The following is a 26,330-nucleotide window of genomic DNA, read 5'->3' on the forward strand; positions in this document are numbered from 1 at the left end:
GGAAGAGAAAGAAGAGGAAGAGGAAGAGGAAGAGGAAGAAGGAGAAGGAGAAGGAGAAGAAGAAGAAGAAAGCTGAACACACAGTTCGGCTAACTATATCTGGGAGCATAAAGATCTTCCTTTGCAAGCTGGTTTTTTCCCTTGTATTCTTAAGAGAAAAGTTGGCCTTATTTCCTTAGATCATAAGCCAAGCTTCGCCTTCTCTGTCTAACAGTTGGGGGGGGGGGAGAACAATATCTCCTTTTTAAATTCGGAGACATGAATCGTGGGAGGTCTAAATAATTTATCACTTGTTATCCGACTTTCTTTGCAAACCAAGAAGCTAGAATGAGTTCCTAGCAGTTCAGATTCAGGGGAAATTGACTATGGTTTAAAGCTTTAGAAACAGCAACAAATAGAGAAGTGTGTGTGGCAGTTCCAGTGTATTCTACAGGGCTGTACTCTACCTCGGCATTCTGTCCTCATCAAGGTACTCTGATATCCAGCACGACACTTGCATGTATAGGAGCCTTGTGTGTTCACACAGTCGCCACCAACGCACGGATTCCTTTCGCATTCATCCACATCTGTAAGAGACAGAAGATAGGTTTTTGGTAAGCTTTGGCAAGCACTGCCAAAGTTTCCTTCCCTAACTTGCTTCACCTCTGCAGAGCATGCTTTTTGCAAAAACCATGCAGTGTTTTATATGTGTGTCTGTGTGTGTGTGTGTGTTGCATTTGTGCTGATAAATAAATAAAGGGAGACTAGTATAGATCTATTTCAAGCTATTTAGCTCTCATCAGCTCTCATCAGCTAGCCATACCCTTACTGGAATTCGAACCTGGGCTGTATTACATATTAGGCAGTTGTATTAACCACTAAGCCACAAGGTTCTCCTCCTTTATCAGCTGAGCCAGGGAAATAGGTATGTATTTAGTGTCACAACCCCTGGTATGCCCAAGCAGTAGGCTTCCTCCCATATTTGGGCATACCAGGCTTAGTGGTTAACACAACTGCCTAATATGTAATACAGCCCAGGTTCGAATCCCAGTAAGGGTATGGCTAGCTGATGAGAGCTAAATAGCTTGAAATAGATCTATACTAGTCTCCCTTTATTTATTTATCAGCACAAATACAACACAAATGTAACAAAGGCAACAGTAAAAATATTGGCTTTCTGTCTGGATGGTCTCTTGTGATGAGCCGAGATAGGAAGCAGTAGGCTTCCTCCCATATTTGGGCATACCAGGGGTTGTGACACTAATATATATATATTACTCTGGTTAGGAATATTCATCCTTCATCACGCCAATACCTTGATACCTCCATTACTGTTATACATTTATTGGATTGGAATGGTAGGGAGCCATTTTTCTCTCCTTGGGTGAACTTAAGACTTAGCAGAATGAACCTCTAAAGCAAGATTTGATTCTTCTCGGAATAGACTTCTCTGTGTGTTTTATTCACCCCCAAGGGCAAAACACTCAGACACAAACTGAGCAATGTGATATATGCAGTTCAGTGCAGCGAGCCATGTACAGAACTGCACAATGGAGAAACAAAACAGCCCCTCTAACAAACGCATGGCGCGACGTCGGAGAACAAACCCCCAGGGGACAAGATTGAGCAGTCCCTCTGCATTTGAAAGGCAAAGGTGACTCTTCTGAAGACAGCAAATCCCACATTCGGGACAGAGTGGGCCGCTGGTTTGAAAGAGGGGTCAAAGAGGCCATTAAGACTCAACAGAGGGAGACGGATACAACACCACCTACGTATCTCGTGTTTCCAACCCAGTCCGTTCAGCAGCTCCAAGAAAGTTCCACAGTCATCTGCACTATTCGGGTGACCCTGAGGGCGTAAATGAACCTTCAAGTGGTCTCCATGACTCTCAGAGAGAGTACTATTGACCAGAGGACTGCGAGGAATATAAATCCTTCCATTCTCCACCATTCAATCAGAGCTGAAGAAGATTCTTGGATGAGAAGAGAAACGTCTTCAAGTCTAGTTGCCTTTTGACTCAGAATGGAATCTACTCCTGACAAGTTCGCCGCATGGTCTCAAAGGCTACTGAGTAAAGCATAGTGCATATTCTGCTCGTTTCAGAAAAGGAATACTGTTCTGCCCCGGGCAATGAGGTTCTGCTCGGGCAGCCAGTTAACTCCACGCTTAGGAATATCTTTCAGATGACGTTTATTATCAGGCACCCTTAATAGCAAAACTTACAGTTCAGTGTTAAGATTCTTCTGACTTTCCATGATCTGTCCCATCACGTAGTGTGAAAAGACATTAATTCCTCTAACCCATGCTGCTGGTGCAAAGCTGCTTCTGGTAGTGCCGATGGCGATTCAGTGAGTGCCCAGTAATAAATCAATTTCCCGGGCAGAGTACCCCACTGCCCAATCAGGGAGCACAGATGTGGTCATATGTTATGTAACTACATTTCTGGGACAGCACCAAATACGCAGCTGAAAAGTGAAAGAAGGGAAGGAACAAGCCATAAATCTGATGGATGGACATACCTATGCATTCGCCTCTAATGTCCAATTCAAACCCTTTCTTGCATTCACAGCGGTAACTTCCAGGAGTTGGGATGCAGCGTCCATTAATGCAAAGATTTTGATATACCTGGCATAAGTTGGCTTGAGTGAAATTAACGGTGGCAATATCTGAAATTTGGAAAAAAAAAATCTAAGTTCAATATTGGATGCATTTGATACATTTTTTTAAAAAAAAAAACACCTGTGAAATATATTCGAGCAATTGCAGTGAGATTGTGTCCATCATTGATAAACATATTGTTATTGCAAATAGCAGTTCTCAATCTAACTAACAGTTACTTCTTTTTCCTTTTAAAACCAAGTTCTTACTATCATTTCACGAGGAAGGGTTTATTTGCAAATCTACCCACTTTGGAACTAAGCTGATTTTCTGATAAATAACCTAGATTTGCAGTCTGGGAAAAAGAAACTCTTTCAAACCCACCCAGTATCTTCTGAAACACTTTCGCCCTAATCCAATTTTCAACAAATTACATTTGATTTCTTAACAAACATCACCTTCTAGCCCAGAAGACTAGAAAGGGAAGAGAAGAAAGTTTCAAAACATCTCCAAGTTCTATCCAACGTAATTAAAAAGTGAAATGTACAAAATGATTAGCGTCTACAATTACCTGGGTAGCCTGAAACATTGTTTTCTCTTTGAGCTTGGATGTTTTCTTGCAGACTTTTCATTACCCAACTAGCTAACATCATCAGTGCTGTGATGCTACCTACTTGGGTAATGAAACATCTGCAAGAAAACAGCCAAGCTCAGAGAACTTCAAGGATGTCAAGTGTTGGTCTGTCAACGCTGATGGGCAAGCCGTGAGAATATAAACTGAGAGCAAACCCCACTCCTTACTAGCACTGATGATGTTACCTAATTTGGGTGACGAAAAGTCTGCATGAAAACAGCCAAGTTCAGAGAGCACCAAGGAGCCCTCATTTCAAGCCTGAGCTACCAAATATTCTCTTTTGTTGGTACATTGGTTGCTTTACATAAAGTCACCAATGGCAAAGAAACTGGGAAAGGGCCAATTTTAGAGTAGAATAGAATAACAGAGTTGGAAGGGACCTTGAAGGTCTTCTAGTCCAACCCGCTGCTTAGGCAGGAAACCCTACACCCCTTCAGACAAATGGATAATCCCTTTTCTTTGTGGCAACCCCTGAGATACTGGAAGACTGCTATCATGTCTCTCCTAGTCCTTCTTTTCATTAAACTAGACATACCCAGTTCCTGCAACCATTCCTCATATGTTTTAGCCTCCAGTCCCCTAATCATCTTTGTTGCTCTTCTCTGCACTCTTTTTAGAGTCTCCACATCTTTTTTACATTGTGGCGACCAAAACTGGATGCAGTATTCCAAGTGTGGCCTTCCCAAGGCCTTATAAAGTGGTATTAACCCTTCACGGGATCTTGATTCTCTCCCTCTGTTTATGCAGCCTAGAACTGTGTTGGCTTTTTTGGCAGCTGCTGCACACGGCTGGCTCCTATTTAAGTGAGTTAAAGTGAGCCCCTCTCACAGTTCCTACAGTTGAGCAAGGTACCACCTATACTGTACCTGTGCATTTTGTTTTTCTTGCCTAAATGTAAGACCTTCCCTTTTTTTCACCCTTGAATTTCATTTTGTTAAGTAGCGCCTCATGTTCAAGTTTGACAAGAGCGCAAACAAGATGAAAGAAAGGCTTAAACCAGGAGAAAAGGAATTATTTAAATTGAGTCTTACGTGGGGGTCTCCGAGAAGGAGGAACTCTGTCTGGTGGGAATGGTCGTGGTTGGTAGGGGTCAACTGGAAAATCAGGGAATGGTCTTGGTACGATGTCTGGTATCGTTCCTGGCAAACTGCCATATATACATAATTTGCGGAACTCGTCTGAAAGAAAACACAGAATTATTCATCCAAGAATGACCAACCATTGCTTTATATTGATAGTAAGGGTGTCCAACCTTGACAACTATAAGATCTGTGAACTCCAACTCCCAGAATTCCCCAGCTGGCCGTGCTGGGTGGGGAATGCTGGGAATTGAAGTCCACAGAGTGCCATGGCTGGGCACTCCTGGATTATAGCCAATTAGAGACTAATATTCACCGTTAAACACATTGGCTGAGTTATGAATATGCTCTAAACGAAAACCATCTGCCATGTTTGCGTCCAGCTGGGCTTGAATATTTCTGTTGCTAAAGAGTCTTTTTTATTATTTATTTTTATCCTGCCTTTATTACTATTTTCATAAATAACTCAAGGCAGCAAACTTCCCTAATATTCCTTCCTCCTCCTATTTTCAACAAATTTGTGAGGTGGGTTGGGCTAAGAGAGAGAGAAGGACTGGCCCAAAGTCATCCAGCCAGCTTTCAGGCCTAAGGCGGGACTAGAATTCACAGTCTCCTGGTAATTGGCCCAAAGTCACCCAGCCAGCTTTCAGGCCTAAGGCGGGACTAGAACTCACAGTCTCCTGGTGATTGACCCAAAGTCACCCAGCTGGCTTTCAGGCCTAAGGATGGAACTAGAATTCACAGTCTCCTGGTGATTGGCCCAAAGTCACCCAGCTGGCTTTCAGGCCTAAGGTGGGACTAGAACTCACAGTCTCCTGGTGATTAGCCCAAAGTCACCCAGCTGGCTTTCAGGCCTAAGGATGGGACTAGAACTCACAGTCTCCTGGTGATTGGCCCAAAGTCACCCAGCCGGCTTTCAGGCCTAAGGCGGGACTGGAACTCACAGTCTCCTGGTGATTAGCCCAAAGTCACCCAGCTGGCTTTCAGGCCTAAGGCGGGACTAGAACTCACAGTCTCCTGGTGATTGACCCAAAGTCACCCAGCCAGCTTTCAGGCCTAAGGCAGGACTAGAATTCACAGTCTCCTGGTGATTGGCCCAAAGTCACCCGGCTGGCTTTTAGGCCTAAGGCAGGACTAGAACTCACAGTCTCCTGGTGATTGACCCAAAGTCACCCAGCCAGCTTTCAGGCCTAAGGCAGGACTAGAATTCACAGTATCCTGGTGATTGGCCCAAAGTCACCCAGCTGGCTTTCAGGCCTAAGGATGGGACTGGAATTCACAGTCTCCTGGTGATTGGCCCAAAGTCACCCGGCTGGCTTTCATGCCCAAGGTGGGGACTAGAATTCTTATTCTCCCATTTTCTAGCCTGGTGCCTCAACCAGTAGACCAAAATGTCTCTCCGTTGGGGAAATGTACTCATTTCTAGCCTTCTTACCTTTGATCGAGTGTTTGAATGAGAGGAGAAGCCCGTTATTGTAGGAAACCAACAGTAAATCAGAAATTAACTTAATAACGTTGTCTGATTCACGAGAGAGCCGCCATAAGCCCAAAAGTGGTCACAACGCATGAAAGAATGGGTCTCCCTTGCAATGAAAATCAACCCATTCTCCCTGGAGAATTGTGTTTCCTCATCTCTGGACTGTAGAGATGTCTTAGCTTAAGTCATTGTTAGGACTTTGCATTTCCCTACAGCAGAACCCCCGCCCTTCAAAGAATAACGCCTGGTTTTATAAGTTTAAATGGCACGTCACGAGTTCCATACCAGTAGCACGAATGGGGCACATCTCTGGGGCTGTGGTAGCTCCTGGAGACCAGCATCGTCCTGTGTCACAACAGCACTGGGTTTTGGTGAGCACTTGCTGGCGTTGATTGTTGCAACGGCCGTTGGTGAGAGAAGTAAAGCAATATCCCGGGCGAACATCTATTCCAGAGAAAAAAAATGGACACAACATCCTTCAATTCTTGAAAAATAAAGAGATAAAGAGTATTTCTTCCCTTATACATCTGTCCCATTCAATGGAGAATCTCCCCTCACACCCAGGAGTCTCTTCACACCTTGATACAAATTATATCCCAAATTAACAGAGTTGGAAGGGACCTTGTAGGTCATCTAGTCCCCCACCGCCCCCGCCCAAGCAGGAGACCCTACACCATTTTTGACAGATGGCAGTCCAGTCTCTTCTTGAAGGCCTCCAGTGATGAAGCTCCCACAACTTCCGAAGGCAACTTCTATTCCGTTGGTTGATTGTTCTCACTGTCAGGAAATTTCTACTTATTTCTAGGTTGAATTTCTCTTTGTTCAGTTTCCATCCATTATTTCTTGTCTGGCCTTTGGGTGCTTTGGAAAATAGCTTGACCCCCCTCCTCTCTATGGCAGCCCCTCAAATATTGGAAGACTGCTCTCCTGTCTCCCCTGGTCCTTGTCTTCACTAGACTAGCCATGCCCAGTTCCTGCAACCGTTCATCATATGTTTTAGCCTTTAGGCCTTTGATCATCTTAGATAGATCAGATTAACAGAGTTGGAAGGGATCTTGTAGGTCATCTAGTCCAACCCCCTGCCCAAGCAGAGGACTCTACACCCTTTCTGACAAATGGCAGTCCCTTCTTGAAAGCTTCCAGTGATGAAGCTCCCACAACCTCCGAAGGCAACTTCTATTCCGTTGGTTGATTGCTTTCCCTGTCAGAAAATTTCTCCTTATTTCTACATTGAATCTCTCTTTGTTCAGTTTCCATCTATTATTCCGTGTCTGGCCTTCAGGTCAAACACCCATGTCATCACCTGAAGGAGCCAATCTTATTGGTAATGGATCTCCTGCTTATGTAAGACCAAAATTTCCTTTCCACAATACTCTGTATTGTTATTAAAGGGAAGAAGCAGAAGGTTGAAGGAAAAGTGGAAGAAAAATCTCATTTCCCCAACTCGTGCAAAAAAATTTCCGGATTCTGTCCTACTCTTCCATAAATGCCGCTCAAAAATTTGGTTGGGCCTTGGTTAGCCTCAATTTGCAATAATTGCAACTCAGATAAACCTCATTGGCTATGATTTACTGCCGTAAGGTTTTACACTGGTTCCTTCAGAAAATGTTCCTATGCCCACCAATCAAAATAGATTATACGGTTAGGCTCTACTCTCTCCTTAGTGGGTTTTGTGGAAGGAGGAGGAGGAGGAGGTGGTGGTGGGTGGAGGAGGAGGAGAAGGAGAAGGAGGAGGAGGAGGAGGAGGAGGAGGAGGAGAAGGAGGAGGAGAAGGAGGAGGAGAAGGAGAAGGAGGAGGTGGTGGAGGAGGAGAAGGAAGAAGGAGAAGGAGGAGGAGGAGGAGGAGGAGGAGGAGGAGAAGAAGAAGAAGAAGAAGAAGAAGAAGAAGAGAAAGAAGAAGAAGAAGAGAAGAGAAGAAGAAGAAAAGAAGAAAAAAAAAAAGAAAAAGAAGAAGCAGAAGAAGAACCACCACACCACCAGGAAAGGCAAAAGGAAGAACTATGGATTCCCTATTAATTTTAATAACTGATGCAGGTCAATGGCTTTATAGAACTTTTGCCTGAAAATCTCCCCAGGAATTTCAAGTCAGATTAATTTAAAATTAAAGGAAAAGAGAGTTATACGTAGAGCATTGGACCAGTTCTACGTTGAAAGCATACCTGGGATATTCGTGAAAAAGAATACAGATAGTCCCAATTTAACAACGTTTTACTTAGTGACCATTCAAAGCAGGGGTGGATTCCAGCTCTGCTACTGCCGGTTTGCTTAGGGATGCGCTATGTGCACATGCGCAGAAGCAAGAAACAAGATGGCGGCCCCTACAGCGCCACCAAGAGAACCAGTTCGGGTGCGTGGCAGGGTGAGTTACTACCTACTCGGTTGAACCGGTCCGAACTGGTATGAACCCACCTCTGGTTCAAAGTTACAATGGCGCTGAAAAAAAGTGACTTATGACCATTTTTCACCCTTACGACCATTGTAGCATCTCTGTGATCACATGATCAAAATTTTGGATGCTAAACAACTGGCTCATATTTATGACAGTTGCTGTGTCCCGGGGTCATAAGATCCCCTTTTGTGACCTTGTGACAAGCAAAGCCAGTGGGGAAGCCAAATTCAGTTACTCACTTAACAATGGGTGTGATTCACTTAACACTGTGGCAAGAAAGGTCGTAAACTGGGGCGAAATTCGCTTAACAGCTGTCTCGCTTAAGCACAGCGATTTTGGGCTCAACTGCGGTTAAGAGCCGAGCATAAATATAAAATACAGCAAGAAGAATTACAATGATAGAAGAAATGATAGCAGTGTTCCAATATTTCAGGGATTGCCACAAAGAAGAGGGAGTCAAGCTATTCTCCAAAGCACCTGAGGGCAGAACAAGAAGCAATGGGTGGAAACTAATCAAGGGAGAAGCCACTTAGAACTGAGGAGAAATTTCCTGACAGTTAGAGAACAATTAATCAGTGGAACAGCTTGTCTCCAGACGTTGTGAATGCCCCAACACTGGAAGTTTTTAAGAAGATGTTAGATAGCCATTTCGAGTTTCGAGTCGAGTTTTATTTCACTTGTATTCCGCCCTTTTCCCTAAGGGGACTCAGGGCGGCTCACAACTCAAAGAAGGGAAAGGGGGTATACAGACAGTTTAACGACAATACAGAACAGTACATAGTTAAAAAACGCACAATCATACCATTCGAAAGGGGGCGACGAAGCTTTAGCCCCAGGCCTGTCGGAACAGCCAGGTTTTAAGGGCTATGCGGAAGGCTTGGAGGGTGGTGAGGGTTCGAATCTCCACGGGAGTTCGTTCCAGAGGGTCGGAGCAGCCACAGAGAAGGCTCTCCTCCAGGTAGTCGCCAGTCGACATTGGCCGGCGGATGGAATTCAGAGGAGGCCTAGTCTGTGGGATCTGATTGGTCTAGTGGAGGTAATTGGCAGCAGGCGGTCTCTCAAGTACCCAGGTCCAATACCATGAAGGGCTTTCATTTGTCTGAAATGATATAGGGTTTCCTTCCTAGGCAGGGGTTTGGACTAGAAGACCTCCAAGGTACCTTCCAACTCTGCTATTGTATTGTATTGTATTAATGGGAAGAAAGGAAGCGAATGAATAATGAATTAAATTAAGCATTCTGGGACAAGCAACTGCCAGCCCTCCTTGTGTTATGAGCAGCATTTTCTGCATCCAGAAAGGATTGTCCTCCTTCTAATATCCCTCTCAAGACAAAACACAGACTGCAGGAGAAGACAGATACGAAACCCAAAGGACCCAATTTGGAAAACCTTTAAAAAGCGAGTCACAAAACAGTCACACAGAAAGCATCAAAGCTGGCCCTTCTCGTCTTTCAAGATACAATCTTTTTTTCATACTCCTATAGCTGGAAGAAATCTGTGAGTTTTTCTTTAAAAAAAAAATCGGAAGAAAGATACTGAAGTTTCAAAAAAAAAAAAAAAAATTGGAAGACAGATACCGAAGCCAATTCTGGCAAGCCGCTGTTACCAAAAATTTAAGCCGGAAGACCGAGGGATTCCTGGAAGTGTAAGAGACAGCAGGATATGAACACCCAGACTGGGATTTTTATTTATATATATTTTCTAGAAGAAAAATCTGCAGTGCTTTGTGTTCATCATTCTGGAAAAGCATGTGTCAAACCAAGTGATTTTCCTTCCGGGAAATAGGGCCAAAATGTCAGATTTGAGAAAACTGCCTATACTATGTGATAAAGGTAAAGGTAAAGATTCCCCTCGCATATATGTGTTAGTTGTTCCCAACTCTAGAGGGCAGTGTTCATCTCTGTTTCAAAGACAAAGAGCCAGCGCTGTCCGAAGACGTCTCCATGGTCATGTGACCGACATGACTAAACGCTGAAGGCACACAGAACCTTGTTACCTTCCCATCAAAGGTGGTTCCTATTTTTCTACTTGCAGTTTTACGTGCTTTTGAACTGCTAGGTTGGCAGAAGCTGGGACGAGTCACAGGAGCTCACTCCATTATGCGGTGCTAGGGATTCGAACCGCCGAACTGCCAACATTTCTGATCGACAAGCTCAGCATCTTAGCACTGAGCCACTGAATCCCTATATTAAATGCTGCAGATGGCAAATTTGGGGGGCAAACAATTCTTGATTTATTCTCAAATCCAGGTAACAGAGGTTTCTGACCTGGAACCAAGCTATATGGAATCCCTGCAGATTCAAAATTTGGGTTTTAGTTTCGTATCTTACTTTGATGCATCAGTTCCGGAATTAATGTAACATACTTCTCACAATCTAGAGACATTTTTATTGTTTGACTATGCCTACCCAAGCATTTCAGCTTATTTATGCAACTCTTTAGCATATGGCACAGAGTACAGGTAGTGCCAAAGAATTGGACCTTTGAACTATGGTGCTGGAGAAGACTCCTGTGAGTCCTAGAGGAGATCACCTGACTGCTCTTTAGAAGGATGGATCCCGAAGATGAAACTCAAATACTTTGGCCACCTAATGAGAAGGAAAGGACTCCCTGGAGAAGAGCCTCATGCTGTGGAATGATGGAGAGGCAAAGAAGAAGGGGACGGCAGAGAATGAGGTGGCTGGATGGAGTCACCGAAGCAGTCGGCGTGCGCTTAAATGGACTCCAGGGATGGCAGAGGACAGGAAGGCCTGGAGGAACATTGTCCATGGAGTCGCGATGGTTGGACACTACCTTCACAACTAACAACACAGGTAGTCAAACCCAACTTACAACCACAAGCGTCCCCAATAAATAGCCAGTCACTCAAATGAAATTGCGTTGGTGGGTCTACCACATAAATATAGGGTAGGCAGACATTCCCCTAAATGCATTATATCTCTGGATACTAAAGTTTAGGGTTTAGGTATGAATGGGGCAACAAAACTTTTTTAACCTTAGGAGCAGTATCTGTAGGCGTGGTACATCTTTCTATCTCTGTGTGTGTTTCTGTGTGTGTGTAAAGAGACGTTTAAAGTAGATTTCATGGAGCAAAAAGCACACAAGGGGAATGTTGCTCAATTCATATTATTATTCAAAGCTATGCAATAAATTACGACGTTATCTGCAAACCAGACATGAGACTGTCATGGAAGGCAGCAAGAAAGGGCTATTTTACATGAAACGCATGACTGCACTTAGGAAAGAAAAAACGGGGAATTCATCTGCCCATCTCAATTTTCCATCCAAAATGATTTTTATATTTTTTCACACTTCGGAATATTCTATCCATCAAACTTCCACACTTTGCGAACGTCTCTTTAGCCGTCTTTATAAAAAGCACCTATTTTGAGTAAAACGCTTAAACTTAAAAAAAAACAATGACCAGAACAAGTTCCGGCGAAACTCTAAATGACATGGACTGGTAGTAAATATGACTGGCTCTGGAATGTTTAATTCGAGGAAGGATTAGATTATGTGCTGTTCACCTTTCACCTAAAGCTATAGATCAAGAAAACTCTAGTCCTTGTACCCAGTCAAGTAAGTTTTCATTTAATCCTGTCCATCAACCCACAGCTGCCCGCAAAAGTCAACATTAAAATGATACATAAGAGGGGACAAGTCACCGGAAGCAGAGGTGGGTTCCTACCAATTCGCAGCTATTCGGTAGAACCGGTTCGTCAAATCTACCCAACCGGTTAGAAGATGTTCCTCCAGTGGACCCGGGAAGCAGGCCAGCACCCTACAGAAGAGGTTCCAAAAAGTTTTGAACCCACACTGGTCCTTGGATATGATTATTCTACACTATCATGCTCCTATTTATAAAACTCAGTACTTCTGTGAAAGGTAAGGCTGGACTACTGCGTTTGTGGTGCAATCAGAACATTGCGGGTGTTGAAGTTAGCAATAGCAATAGCAGTTAGATTATACCGCTTCATAGGGCTTTCAGCCTCTCTAAGCGGTTTACAGAGTCAGCATATTGCCCCCCACAGTCTGGGTCCTCATTTCACCCCCCTCGGAAGGATGGGAAGGCTGAGTCAACCTTGAGCCGTGAGATTAGAACTGCTGAACTGCAGATAGCAGTCAGCTGAAGTGGCCTGCAGTACTGCACCCTAACCACTGCACCACCTTGGCTCTTGTTTTAACACAAACCAAAGGTGCCTTTTAAGAAACAAGTTTACATCCTATTCTCATGCATGCCAGTGCTGTGTGTGAGGTAATTTAAGGTGGTTCTGACAAGTGTTGTCGGCATCTTCGTATCCGGTCACATGGGCGGCAAGCCACTCCCATCCAGTCACATGGCAGCAAGCCACTCCCACAAAGGAAGCCACAACACCCACAGAGTAGGTTCAAACATTTTTGAAACCACCACTGACCGGAAGGCAAAAATCCTGAAACCGGAACTCAGTTTCTTTGCTCATGTCATGCGGAGGAATTTACTGGAGGAAGCCATTATGTTTGGAACAGTTAGCAGTAAAAGGAAACCAGCCACAAAGAACATGGTGGCTGGACACTATCAAAGCCGACACCAGCCAGACCATCGATCAACTCAAAGAAGTAGTGTAAGAAGTTGGAAGATGTGGAGAGATTAGGCCCATAGAATCGCAAAGAGCAAGAGATGACTTTATGGATAACATCATCATCCATCATCAAATGCTACAGGTGACAAGCCAGCAAGAGCAATGCAGGAACAGGGTATGTCTAGTTAATGAAAAGAAGGACTAGGGGAGACTTGATAGCAGCCTTCAATATCTCAGGGGCTGCCACAAAGAAGAGGGAGTCAAGCTATTCTCCAAAGCACCAGAGGTCAGGAGAAGAAGCAATGGGTGGAAACTAATCAAGGAGAGAAGCAACCTAGAACTAAGGAGAAATTTCCTGACAGAACAATTCATCAGTGGAACAATTGCCACCAGAAATTGTAAATGCTCCAACACTGGAAGTTTTTAAGAAGATGTTGGATATCCATTTGTCTGAAGTGGTGTAGGTTTCCTGCCTAAGGAGGGGGTTGGACTAGAAGACCTCTAAGGTCCCTCCCAACTCTATTCTATTCTAAATCAGTATTCTCAAAATTGCTCTTAAAAATTCACCTGTGCAGTATAGTCCTTGACCTCCGACCGTAGTTGAGCCCAACATTTCTGTTGTTAAGTGAGACATTTATTAAGTGTCCCGCTCTATGACCTTTCTCATTCAGTTGTTATGTGAATCCCCACAGCTGATAAAGGTAGGAACCCGGTTGTTAAGTGAATCTGGCTTCCCCATGGATTTGCCGGTCGTAAGTTCCTTGCCAGAAGAGGATCCCATGACTCCGGGAACATTGCAACCGTCATAAGTATGAACCAGTTGCCCAGCGTAACCAACTTTTGATCGTGTGACCACGAGCTGCTGCAGCGGTCGTAAGATGTGAAAAATGGTCATAAGTCACTTTTTTCCAGTGCCGTCATAGCTTTGAATGGTTCCCTAATGAAGAGTGTTGTAAGTGGGGGATAGCTGTAATTGGAAGCCTTTTTACAGGAGGTGGAGCGAAATCCAATTTCAACCTATGGATTTGGTGATCGTTCCAACTAAAATGGAGTGGAAGGGAGAGAGAGAAGAATCAGGGGAAGAAGTGAAAGACAAGCAAACTAGGGCAGCAGAAGCGGGAAGTAAACACTGACTAAGCACAGGGGTGAAGAAGACCAGTGAACTGAGATTTTAACTCTGAGCGGAATGCTCTTTTTTCATCTTGAATTACCCTCACAGCAGGATTTGTTCCTATCTCCTGCCTTAAAAATCTACTGTCTGTCTCAGATACAACCCTTTTTCCAGTCCGACTTGCTCCGGGATGGAGCTGTTTCTGAAGAACACCTCCCATTCCTGCAAGAACAAGTGGCTTCCATCCCAGTTGTATCAGAAACCTTTTTGGGGGGGGAGATGTTTCGGTTGAGAATATGGGTTGATGTGGAACAGGAAACGGAAAAGGGCTGTTTTGAAATCAAACCCGAGAAGGGGCCAAAGAGCTTTACAGCTGAATTAGAGGCATAGAAAACGGCAAAAAGGAAAAAGAGTGGAGTGGAGGGGGGAAGGATTGTTGAACACATTAGCGCGACTGATCAGACAGGTTTCGGTGCCCAGTTCTGTGGCTTTTGGCTAGCATCTTTGAAATACTGCAAATGTAGAAGATGCTAGCTGCGGGGAATGGGCCGAGGGTAAGCATGTTTTGTCTTGAAAAACGTTGCTGAAATGATGAATGGCTCGGGGTCTGGAATATGTAACACTTTCACTAGTTTCTTGTCCTTACTGTAATATCCAGCTCTTACATTAAAATACTTGAGTCCTCCAGCTGTCGCGAGAAATGAGCTAAGCTTGAATTCTACAAGAAATGCACTTTGCACTGACACCGAAGACGTGGCTTGAGAAAGGTCATTTGTCCCCCAAAAAAGCTGCTAAACCAGGACAGAGAATATCTCCAAACATTCTTTGCAAGTTCATCCACAAGGCTGGGGCACATTCCTTCCCACGTTTTAGGAATTCCGAGATTAGATGAGTCTTTAGGTCAAGGATCGATTTTAGTTCCTGATAGTTTGGGCTAGCTGTGCTCTCATATAAAACAGGAATATGGTCCTAAATGCATTCAAGCCTATATTTAAATAGCAGGGTTCACAAACTCTTTATAAGGGTGACTGCTCTTACTATGTGCAAGCAGCATGCTAGGGCTGTTTACTGGGCTAACAGAGTTGGAAGGGACCTTGTAGGTCATCTAGTCCAACCCTCTTCCCAAGCAGGAGAACCCTACACCATTTCTGACAAATGGCAGTCCACTCACTTTTTGAAAGCTTCCAATGATGAAGCTCCCACAACTTCTATTGGTTGATCGTTCTCACTGTCAGAAAATTTCTCTTTATTTCTAGATTGAATCTCTCCTTGGTCAGTTTCCATCCATTATTCCTTGGCTGGCTTTCAGGTGCTTTGGAAAATAGCTTGACCCCCTCCTCTCTATGGAAGCCCCTCAAATATTGGAAGACTGCTCTCATGTCTCCCCTGGTCCTTCTCTTCACTAGACTAGCCATGCCCAGTTCCTGCAAGCATTCTTCAATTAATAAAAGAGAGAATGTGCATTAATAAGAAGTTTAAAAAAAATTATAAAGCCTCCTAGCTGACATTCTCCAAGAATATCGGCATGGTGTTAATTGAAAAAGGTGAGATGGGATGATTGAAGCTGTGATTAGTATCATATCACAAGTTGCCAACAAGATGTATTGTCTAGACTTCCAAGTGCTGACACTTCAAGAATAAGTAAACATAAATGTATTTGTTACTCTATATAGAGCAAAAGATTTGTTGTTGTTGTACGTGTAACATTTTGGGTAATTAGCATGGAAAATGCATTATACCGTACTCTTGTGAGGTCCAAACTACAGTAGACATCAAATACTACCCTAAACCTTTTTAGAAAGGCATCCAGAATGAATCACCTCCCAAATAAATGTGTTCCAGATTTCTAAGGAAAAAGTAAGCTTTATACGATTGGTCCTAGTCCATGTCAGTTTTGTTCTGCATTTTCCCCTCAAGTGACCCCTTCTGACATGAAGAGATATGTAAAAACCTGCATTTGGAAAAGGTATTGTATTTCAAACAGGAACACACAGAAATTGTCCAGACTTAACAAAAGAAAGAAAAAAGAGCCATAAGGGCTGCATTCTTCTAACCTTTCTTTTTCTTTCTTTCTTTTTCTTTCTTTCCTCCTTCTTCCTTCCTTCCACTTTTTTCCTTTCCTCCTTCGTTCCTTCCTTCCTTCCTCTTTCTTCTTCCTTCCTTTGCTCTCTTCCTTCCTTCCTCTTCTTTCTTCATTCTTCCTTCCTTTCTCTTTCTTTCTTCTACCTTCCTTTCTTGCTTTCTCTCTCTCTTTCCTTCCTTCCTATTTCTCTCTTCCTTTCCCTTCCTTCCTCCCTCCTTCATTTCTCTTTTAACAAAAAGAGTGGTTCTTTACTTTTTGCCCTCAATCTCCGATTACTTTTTTTCCCCTTATCATATTATATCTGTATTTCCAGTACATCACAGGCAAAATCAAGCTAAATTGCATTCTTGTAGACATACAGTATGCAGCTCCCTCTTGCCACTGACTTTTTTTAATGCACATATCTATCAGGAAATGCTAGCTGAAATGAAAATAGTTTTAAAAAGTATTTTAGCCATGTTCCTTAGCAGGAGAATATTAATTATGACTAAGGATCCTATTGTGAATGACCAAATTGTGTGGTCATTTCTTGAAAAATCCAAGAAAGATGCCCAAATGTATATCAGATGTTGGATTGATAGGAAACTGTTTGATTCTTTTTGGGGGGATGCTTTTTAATTAATTACATGTGCTGCTTGAACTTAGAAGTAGTGGGAAATGAGTACGGGGTCTCGAGACATGGAGTTTTGAAACACAACTTCAAACCCAAATCAAAGAGAGCTGTTTCCTTAAAGCAAACAGGATTGGCCAATATCTGTTCTGGAGAAAGCAGAAAGACGTTTTCCCTCCTATAAACTCTCAGAAAGGAATTTACAGATGAGTAACCATTTTACAAAAGCTAACTTCAGGGAAATCCTTTGATGCCTTGAAAAATATGAACGTCATGTTTCTGCGAATGTCTGTGTCTCTTTCTTGGATTCAAAGAGCTGGATTCCAACATGCTTGCCCATATCCACACCCATGTTTGCAATTCTTTACTCACCAATGCAGCCGGTGCCATCTGAGGTTGTGGCATAACCGGAGGGACATTTGCAAAAGTAACTGCTGATGGTGTTAGAACATTCGCCCCCTTCGCAGATGCCAGGAATGGTGCTGCATTCATCGATATCTATGGATTTAAAAACAAGGATGACTTGAATAGGACAGGACAGGGGATAGGGGACAAGGGACAGGGGACAGGGGACAGGACAAGGCAGGATAGGACAAGATAGGATAGGATGGATGGGGTGAGGTGAGGAAGGGTAGGTAGGGTAGGGTAGAAGAGGATGGGAGGGGAAGAGAGGAGAGGAGAGACATATAGACACATAGAAATAATAGAGGTAAAAGTAGAACAGGGTGGGCTGGGGGTACACAGAGGTTCAAGAGAACTTCTAGCTAAGATTCTGTGCAGTTCAGAGAACCCACAAATCCCACTTTTGGCTGGCCACGCCCACCCCACTCTTCCCAGGAGTTCCCACACAGCCAATTTTGGATGCAGGTAAGTGCAGGGCGCACACAGATGCTTGGGGACGGTGGAAAACGGGCCTACTGGAAGTTCAGGAAGGCCAGAAATGGCTCCAGGGAGCCTCCGGAGCCTGAGGAGGCCATTTTCACCCTCCTGGAGGCTTGAGGAAAGGCTCTGGAAGAACAAAAACTCCTGCGGCCGCCGCCATGGTGCAGGAGGCTGACTGAATGCCCACCATGGCCACGCCCACCCAGAAACCAGGCAGAGAACCCCTTGCTAAAATTTTTGAAGCCCACCCCTGTAGAAGTAGAAATATTGACCAAGTGTCGACATTCACACACGCAAGGCATTTATCTCCAGTGCAGAAACTCTCAGTGTACATGCAAAACAGGTTTAGCTGAATTATCTGAAAACAGAGACACCACCGAAAAATGTAATGCCTGTTGCATTAACAATTATCTACAAAAACTGAAGATCAGTCATCACACCAGAATGGATGGATGGATGGATGGATAGACAAACACATAGATCTCCTGTTTCTAAGACTGAAATAACCAAAGGGTGGATCTATCATTGTAGATTTCAAGGACCTGCAAATAACATACAAATTAAACCTCCAAACATAATTTTAATGGCCATGATAGTCTTGGTGTTTTGTTGCTAAGGTTTGAAAAATCATTAGCTTTACTAGCTTTTGCATCAATGAATGCAGAGCACTTGAAATGAGAACAACGGTATTTATATTAATGTCAATACTAATATAAACATTGATACATTGGGTTAGACTCGGCTCTATGCTGAAGTCTGGAGATTTTGCTTTCAATTAAGCCAGATTTTTTGTAAACAGAAGCACTACAGATAAAATACTTGAAATTAATCTATTCACGGCTATAGACTTTCCCGTCTCTGTTATTCAGAATTCTTACCAATATCCTTATCAAACATTCCACAATCTACTATTTTATTCTCATTTTTGAAAATCTTTATAGGAATGTGATCCATCCTGGGTGCTGAAAGTCCTTCCTATATGGCATTCAGGAAGAAAATATCCAATGGCTTTTTAGTGACATTTTGCAGAAGCACATAAAAAGTCTCACAGCTTTGCTGATTATCCTCACAAATATTAGTAGGTTGCCAAAATCAGGGCATGTAATAAGAGTTGCTTGTCACCAAGGATTGCTAATCAAAATTAATGGGTGACTAATAGGGAAAGATTTTGGTAAACATCACAAATTCTTTGGAACATTTTGGATTTACCAGCAAGAAAGGTAAATCTTCCCATCAAGATCACTTAGTCTTTGGCTGCCCCTAAGAATGGACAGAAATGTAATTTGGATTTTAGAACATGCCCTCAAATGTTAGTCTTTCTTGGCAGAAGCTAAACTGTATTTACAGGGGCTACTTCAGGCATTACAACCTAGTTGATCCATTTGACTTCTAGCTGAAAGTCTTCCAACTTGACTATTTTCTGATGTGTTGTGGCTACACGAATTCTCTACCTGCATGGCCAACATTTGGATATTCTTCTCAACACATCTCCACCATTCAGAAAGACTATCCTTTCCTTTGTGCTAGATTTAGGCACAGAGAACTGGGGATGTGTATGTGTGGGGAGATCCCAGAGCAGGAATAAACAACTTGGTGCCTTCTAGAATTTCAGAGCACAACTCCAACAATCCCTTGCTCCTTGATATGTTCTCACAAAAAGTAAACCCAAGATATGGAGAGCATCGTATTGTCTATCCCTAATCCAGATGCCTTTTCTGTAGCTTAAGCCATAAAACAGATCCTGCCACGCCTAATTCTAAAATTTTTAGAATGATGTATTTTGCACCAAAAGGTTAGTCATCTTCCAAAGCTAGCCAGATGGCTTAAACCAATGTAGTCTCCAGGATTTATTAATTCTTCCAAGGATTGAGGTCATTGGAATAGGAAAAGGTGAGTGTTGAAATCGATAAGAATCGTGCGTTTATCTTTGACGTTAAAATTGGAACACCCTTGAAATGGCAATGAGATGATGGCGCTACACAATTCTGGACTTTGCATTCTGGGAAGTGAGAGGTCTAATGTGCTCCTGTTGGAAACGGTAGCATGGCCATCAACCACGGACTGAAAATGCAATTCTCTCAAATCTTTTCCCCTTTAATAGTGGACAGGGTTTTTTTTTAGCCCTTGTTTCTGCAGTTCGACTTTCACAACTGCAGCTTCCAAAAGAAAAGGACATCTGTTCTGCTGCAGTGTAATCACATCAAGTAAAAATCGCCCACTTAAGACCAAAGTCCCTTGAACTGAGGTTTCCCTTTTGAGTTTTCGCCGAGCACTTTTATAAAAGTTGCTTCAGAAGGTCTAATGACTCTCGATTCGCACTTCTATCTGCTAAACAACTTAGGAAGGGTAATACACGGGAAGAGACTATCTTACTGAACGATTTTTGATTGTTGTTCAACGTACTCCTAGTTTTCAAACAGGACGTCCATTGATTCCAACTTGAAGTTCTCTGGGTAAATGCTGTGCCTCTTAAATTTTAATTGGCTATTCCTTACATTATCCAGCCTACAAGAACTTAAATATAGCTGCAGTGTTTGGTTGGTTTGGGTTCTACAAGACTATTGCTCTGAAAATATGATTGCGTTGGTTCAAAATTCCAGCAACGGGTCTGCATTTTGGATGTCCGAAAAGGAACAGTTCAGTGATGTTTGAGAAGTTAAGACGTCCCTACCCCTTGGCTGCCCTTTGGCCAACATCGTTGGCAGACAGCATGAAAACTCTATTTGTCTGGATCAAATTCTTTGCAAATTGGTTTACATAAGACAAAATAAAAATGACAAAGTAGTTGTTGTGTAAAGATGATTGTTTTAGTTAACGTTTAAAAATAAGTCCTAACGGTCGAAGGCAGCCAATCTCCAGAATCTTAGGCATTACATTCAGGACAAATTGTGTTACTACTTTAAAAAGGTTTGGTTTTTTTTTTTTATATGTGTGTTGTTGTGATTCACTGCAATGAACAGTTCACTCAAGGATAACATCTAAATAGCTCCACTGATGGCCATACTATTAGACTACTTAATGTAAGCCAAGAATCCTGGGAAATAGTGGGAGTAGCTACCAAAATTTCAGCACAGCAAAACTTGGTAAAAATGTAACATCCATATTTAAGAATCAAAAAAAACACGACAGTTTTTAAGTTCCATGAAATGGAAACATCTGAATGCTTATTTTGCCGTGAATGAATTAATTTTTTTTGCCAAGTGATGGAGGAAAACCTACTGAATGTGAAGTTTCTATCTTTCCACGGGGAAGCTCCAAAAGACTTACCATCACATTTCTGTGTCACTTCATTAAACTTATGTCCAGCTGGGCATTTGCACTCAAAAGATCCAACTGCATTAATGCACTTTCCTCCTTGACAAATCCCAGGGATAGCTTGGCATTCGTCCACATCTATCATACAAAACAAAAAGAACACCATCATTAGTTTGCCCATCAAGATACAAAACACACATTCATTGCTTCTGTATCCTGCACTGGATTTCTTCCTCGGGACAGATTCGTGAATTATTAACATTATGGCTGTGCATTTCCCCCCTCCAGCAAAGATTCATAAGTGGCCATGTTTTTATATGGATGTTCTGAAAAATGACACGGCTGCTTTAATGAGGCACCATAGATTTTGATACAGCTCTTCCAAACCATTTTTAGGTAAGTGTAGCCCTATAAAATACTTTCTCGAGGAGGAGAAAAAGGTTCTTCTAATGAAGAATATCACTTGACATTTTAATGAGGGTTCTGTTTTATTCCTGGACTAGCCGATAACCTGGCATTGCCCAGATATTTATTTATAAGGAGGAAATGTCTGGACCAAATGTAATTTCTAATGTTGAATTTTTCCCTCTTACCAGAGGGAGCCACTTCGTGGAGTACTGTGAAACCATTACCATGACAACTCCACTGCGCTGCACAGTAGAAGCCATTTTACGGCAGTACAGTAGAAGCCATTTTAAGGCACAACAGGCTGTATCTTAACAGAATACAACCCTGAGGGATTTTATGGGCATCTTACCCCCCACAGTATTTGTTTCCTGAGAGCATGTATACATGCTGTTTATGTAGTTTTGAAGAGCTATTGCAGCTGTAGAGAGTCACTCAAAAATGATTTTTGTGTGTGCGTGTATGCTAAAGCAGTGGTCTCCAACCTTGACAACTTTAAGACTTGTGGACTTCAACTCCCAGAGTTCCTCAGCCAGCAAAGCTGGCTCTGGGAGTTGAAGTCCACAGGTCTTAAAGTTGCCAAGGTTGGAGACCACTGTGCTAAAGTAGAGTTGATGTTTTCTAAAACAATACGGGCTCTTGAATTCCCCTGAGAGAGATTTGGGGTTCACAACAATAATGTAGGATGTTCTGCATCATCGTTTCACCTTTTCTGCACCCACAAATTACCGTCTCTCGTTAAAGGACATGTTAGAGGTAGGTTTGCACACAAAAAAAAAAATAAAACCTCCTTCAGAGAGACAGGATCTTGAGAATATTAAGCCCACATCAATTCAGCACATAGCTGCTGTCCCTGTTAACTTTCTCCTATTTCCTGCCAGACGTTCAGACAATAAAGGAATTTATACAGCTGGATGTGTTCGAAATGAAAGCCAAAAAAGCAGGGTAAGGACTTTCAACGGCAACACAGACTTCAGGCATCTTGGCACATCTTGCGATTCAAAAAATCAAACATAAATGGATTTCAATTAGCATATTGTGTAATAGGCTGTTTTTTTAAATCCAGGAATCTTAAAAGAGTTGTCTCCAGGTTTGGGGAAACGGCTTTATTAGCGTGTTTGGGGGGGGGGGAATACATAAAAAGAAAACCTGGAAGGTTTGCAGGATTTATTTATTTGTTTGTTGTTTGTTTATTATTTATTATTTATTAGACTTATATACCGCTTCATAGGGCTTTCAGCCCTCTCTAAGCGGTTTACAAATTTTTTTAGCAAATTGAGTCAGCAACTTGCCCCCACAGTCCGGGTCCTCATTTCGCCACCTCGGAAGGATGGAAGGCTGAGTCGACCTTGAGCCGGTGAGATTTGAACCGCTGAACTGCAGATCATAGTCAGCTAAAGTGGCCTGCAGTACTGCACCCTAACCACTGCGCCACCTCGGCTCTTTGGATAACCAACAAGTTTTTGTTTGCCTTAAGAACTCAGGGATTTTGACGGTAGTAGGTTTTCAGCAGTGAAGTTATGAAATGTAGGAACTTTACGGTGAAAGACTTTCATACCTACAGGACAGTGGTGGGATTCAAATAATTTAACAACCGGTTCTCTGCCCTAATGACCAGCTGGATAGGCGGGGCTCAGTGTTCATGTGACTGGGTGGGCATGGCCAACTCAACGTCACTCACGTTGATGGGCGCTTCGTCTTAGCTGTTACAATGTAATAAGGGTTGAACCGGAGAGGCTGTTTCTGTAAGCAGGGCAATCAAGGAGGCTGGAAACAACACCAGAATGTTTCCTTCCTGCCTTCCTTACAGGATTAGCCCTGTAAAGTGGGAAAAAAACAAAAGGAGATTTCTTCCAACAACCGGTTCTCCCGAATAGGTGCGAACTGGCTGAATCCCACCACTGTTACAGGAACTGAGGACATGGGGGAAAAAAGAGTAGACCTAATAAAATGTGGTGGCTCAGTGGCTAAGACGCTGAGCTTGTCGATCAGAAAAATCGGCAGTTTGGCGGTTCGATTCCCTAGCGCCGCCTTACGGAGTGAGTTTCCGTTACTTGTCCCAGCTTCTGCCAACCTAGCAGTTCGAAAGCACATAAAAAATGCAAGTAGAAAAATAGGGACCACCTTTGGTGGGAAGGTAACAGTGTTCTGTGCACCTTCAGCGTTTAGTTATGCTGGCCACATGACCACAGAGGCATCTTCGTGGTGCTCTTCAGCTTTGAAACGGAGATGAGTGCTGCCCCTAAAATTGGGAACGCTAGCACATATGTGCGAGGGGAGCCTATACCTTTTAATAATAATAGATCTAACCACAGCTTCTGTGCCTTCTTTTGTGTAACACTGTCTTTGGATGTTGAATGAAGTCCTCTTGAAATAGAGACAGGTAGTCCTCAACTTACAACCATTCATTCAGTGTGTCGACCCTGAAGTGAACCCAGATGAAGCCATCTTTGTGGCTTCAGCATTGCCACAAGGAACAAGGAGGGACAGAGGGGGTGGTGGAAATAGCTAACTAGGGGTTTGTAGTCAAAACAAAAAGTTTTCCCGTGAGAACCAAGGACATCCCAACAGGTGGCTGGGGAGGAGGAGCAGAGTAACCAAACAACCAGCCAGCATCTTCATTGGACAATGTGACGGATGATTTGGGGGAAGGGGGAATTTTTTACTTTTTAATCTGGTGAAAACCACAGAACTTTCAGAGTTGGTTTCCACCAGTTGTGCCAATAGGATGTATCCAATAAATGTTCCTTGAGGGATCTACCTGTGTCTAAGTTTTCCTTTTCTTTGGAACGTTGACATAGTGAGCGTGCAAAGTTACAACAGCCCTGAAAAAGAGATGTAAGACCCATTTCCGTACTTATCTGTAAAATACTGTGAGGACAGATGAGGCACAGACAGCTGAGGCAACGAGGAACAGCATTTTTTGACAAGAACTAGGGTAAACACAACTATATACAATTCAGCACCATGCCCTGATTGACAGCTTTATACAGGAGCTGTCAAACAGGGCAACCAATAGCGAACAGCAGAAATGCCCGCTTCCAGCCCAGCACACCTTAGCCAATAGGCACGAGCTTTTGGTTGCCGGGCTGTCAGTCGTATGTCAAGGACTTGCGGCCGGTCGCAAGTCGAGGACATAACATTATCACTGTAGCAGCTTTCCCCATGGTCACATGATGAACATTTGGGTGCTTGGCAACTGGCATGTAGCTATGACAGTTGCATGTAAAATCACCATTTGTAATCTTCCCAGCCCGCTTCTGGCGAGCAAAATCAATGGGGAAGCCAGATTCGCTCCGAGGTGGGTTGCTGCCGGTACAGCCCGGTACAGCTGTATCAGTAGAGCGTACGGTACAGTGGCTCTCTTGGCCCGCCTGCCTGCCCGCACTCTATACCTGTTTTTACAGCAAACGGAAAATTGCGCACATGGGCACAGTGTGGGGTGCCTGCGTGAGCCCCAACAATCAGCTGGTTGTTGCAGGGGGCGGTGGATTGCGCACGTGTGCACAGCGCAAGTCAGGCGCGTGCACGAACAGACAATGCAGTGTATCGGTAGTACCAACAGTAAGAGCAACCCACCACTGGATTCGCTGAATGACGACATAATTCGCTTCGCAACTAAAGTGACTCACTTAACAGCTGATGCAAAAAGGTTGCAAAATGGGGTCAGGCTCACTTAACGACCATCTTGCTTAACAACAAAAATGTCGGGCTCTGTTGTGGTTGAGGATGAGCCGCGTAAGAAAGATTGCGAGGCACCTTACCTTGACAAGCTCCTGTGCGGATGTTTGGGATGAATCCCCTTCGGCAAGGGCTGGGCTGGGCTGGGCACATTTCACAGGGGTGACCCCAAGCTCTTCCCACTGTGGCGCAGCAGAGGGTTTTGGTGCACACGATCCCGCTGAGCTGCCCCTGGCACATCTGGTTGGTCACCAAGGTGAAGCACGGGCCGGTCCTGTAATCTGAATTACAACAAGGAAACCACGTCAGTAGGGAGTTTGAGATGAATTACGCAGAGGGTGAGGGATGAATGGGATGAATTACGCAGAGGGTGGGGGATTCGAATATTCATTAGTCAGCCTTTAGTCTGGCGCATCGCTCTTTTTTTAGATCTGGTCCTGCTAATCCCAGACGGAGACACTGGAGCTAGCGAGTAGCCAAAGCCTGTGAATAAATCAAGTCTCTTAAATTGGGCAAAGGCAAATCACAGTTCAGAAATAGGTCATATTGCAAATGAGGAAATGGCAGCTGGAAACTCTTCTCTTTGCAGACTTTCTGTTTCCTTTCTTTTCCTTTTTTGCACCGAGACAGCTGACCTCGGGAACGGTATAGAACAGGAGTCCCCAACCACCAGTCTGTGGACTGGTAGCAATCTCCAGGCTAGAGGTGGTATTCAGAAGGTTCTGACCAGTTGTGGAGAACCGGTAGAGGATATTTTGAGTAGTTCAGAAAACCGGCAAATGCCACCTCTGGCTGGCCCGCCCCCAGTCTCGGCTTCCTGAGTCCCGGCTGATCGGGAGGGAATGGGGATTTTGCAGTGTCCTTCCCCTGGAGTGGGGAGGGAATGGGGATTTTGCAGTATCCTTCCCCTGGAGTGGGGAGGGGAATGGAGATTTTACAGTATCCTTCCCCTTCCATGCCCCACCAAGCCATGCCACGCCCACAGAACCGGCAGTAAAAAAAATTGAATCCCACTACTGCTCTGGACCATTGGGAACTAGGCCACACATGCAGTGGGCGAGGGTGCAAAAGTTCCATTTGTGCAACTGGTGGGTGCACCACCAAACCCTCATTCTCCTGCCCACCGCTGCCAATCTTCAGGGATGAAAAAGTTGGGGACCACTGCTGTAGAAAAACCATTAAAGAGGGGTTCAGGCGGCAGATTAGGCAGTCCCAAGATGGAAGGACGCATGAGAAAGAAAATCAAACAACCCTGCCTTGATTTTGTTTAGTATAAGAATGAGACGGGGAGAAGCTTTTGAGATTCTGTTATTATATCCTGCAGCAATAAAACAGCATTCTTGGATTTCCTGCAGTCTCTTTTTGTTGAACTGGCCTACTTCGAAAGGCTTATGGATCCAGAACAATCAAGAAGAGAGTCAGCCTGGGGCTACGTGGCAGATGGGGCCAAACCACGACATCCAACACTTCTGAATTCCGTCAGTTACCATAATTTGGTTGCAGCACCATTCTTTCATTGGGTCAATTTGTCATGAGAGTGAAATCTCTCGTTTTTGGCATAGGGCAGCCCATTTGGGAAACTTTGAGC

The 26,330-nt window shown here is 43.7% G+C and overlaps 1 protein-coding gene across 1 annotated transcript in view; it reads right to left on the bottom strand.

The window, feature by feature from the left end:
• FBN1 (fibrillin 1) overlaps positions 1 to 26,330 on the bottom strand; it is a 229,298-nt gene that overhangs the window by 162,382 nt on the left and 40,586 nt on the right. Inside the window, exons 5-11 of the mRNA XM_032232926.1 lie at positions 24,826 to 25,023; positions 20,669 to 20,794; positions 16,892 to 17,017; positions 6,053 to 6,211; positions 4,243 to 4,389; positions 2,499 to 2,645; positions 447 to 566 (exon numbers count right to left, since the gene is read on the bottom strand). Of these exons, the coding sequence (XP_032088817.1) occupies positions 447 to 566; positions 2,499 to 2,645; positions 4,243 to 4,389; positions 6,053 to 6,211; positions 16,892 to 17,017; positions 20,669 to 20,794; positions 24,826 to 25,023 (1,023 nt within the window). The remainder of the gene's footprint in view (positions 1 to 446; positions 567 to 2,498; positions 2,646 to 4,242; positions 4,390 to 6,052; positions 6,212 to 16,891; positions 17,018 to 20,668; positions 20,795 to 24,825; positions 25,024 to 26,330) is intronic.

This window comes from Thamnophis elegans, chromosome 16 (genome assembly GCF_009769535.1).
Source record: "Thamnophis elegans isolate rThaEle1 chromosome 16, rThaEle1.pri, whole genome shotgun sequence".
Lineage (NCBI taxonomy): Eukaryota > Metazoa > Chordata > Lepidosauria > Squamata > Colubridae > Thamnophis > Thamnophis elegans.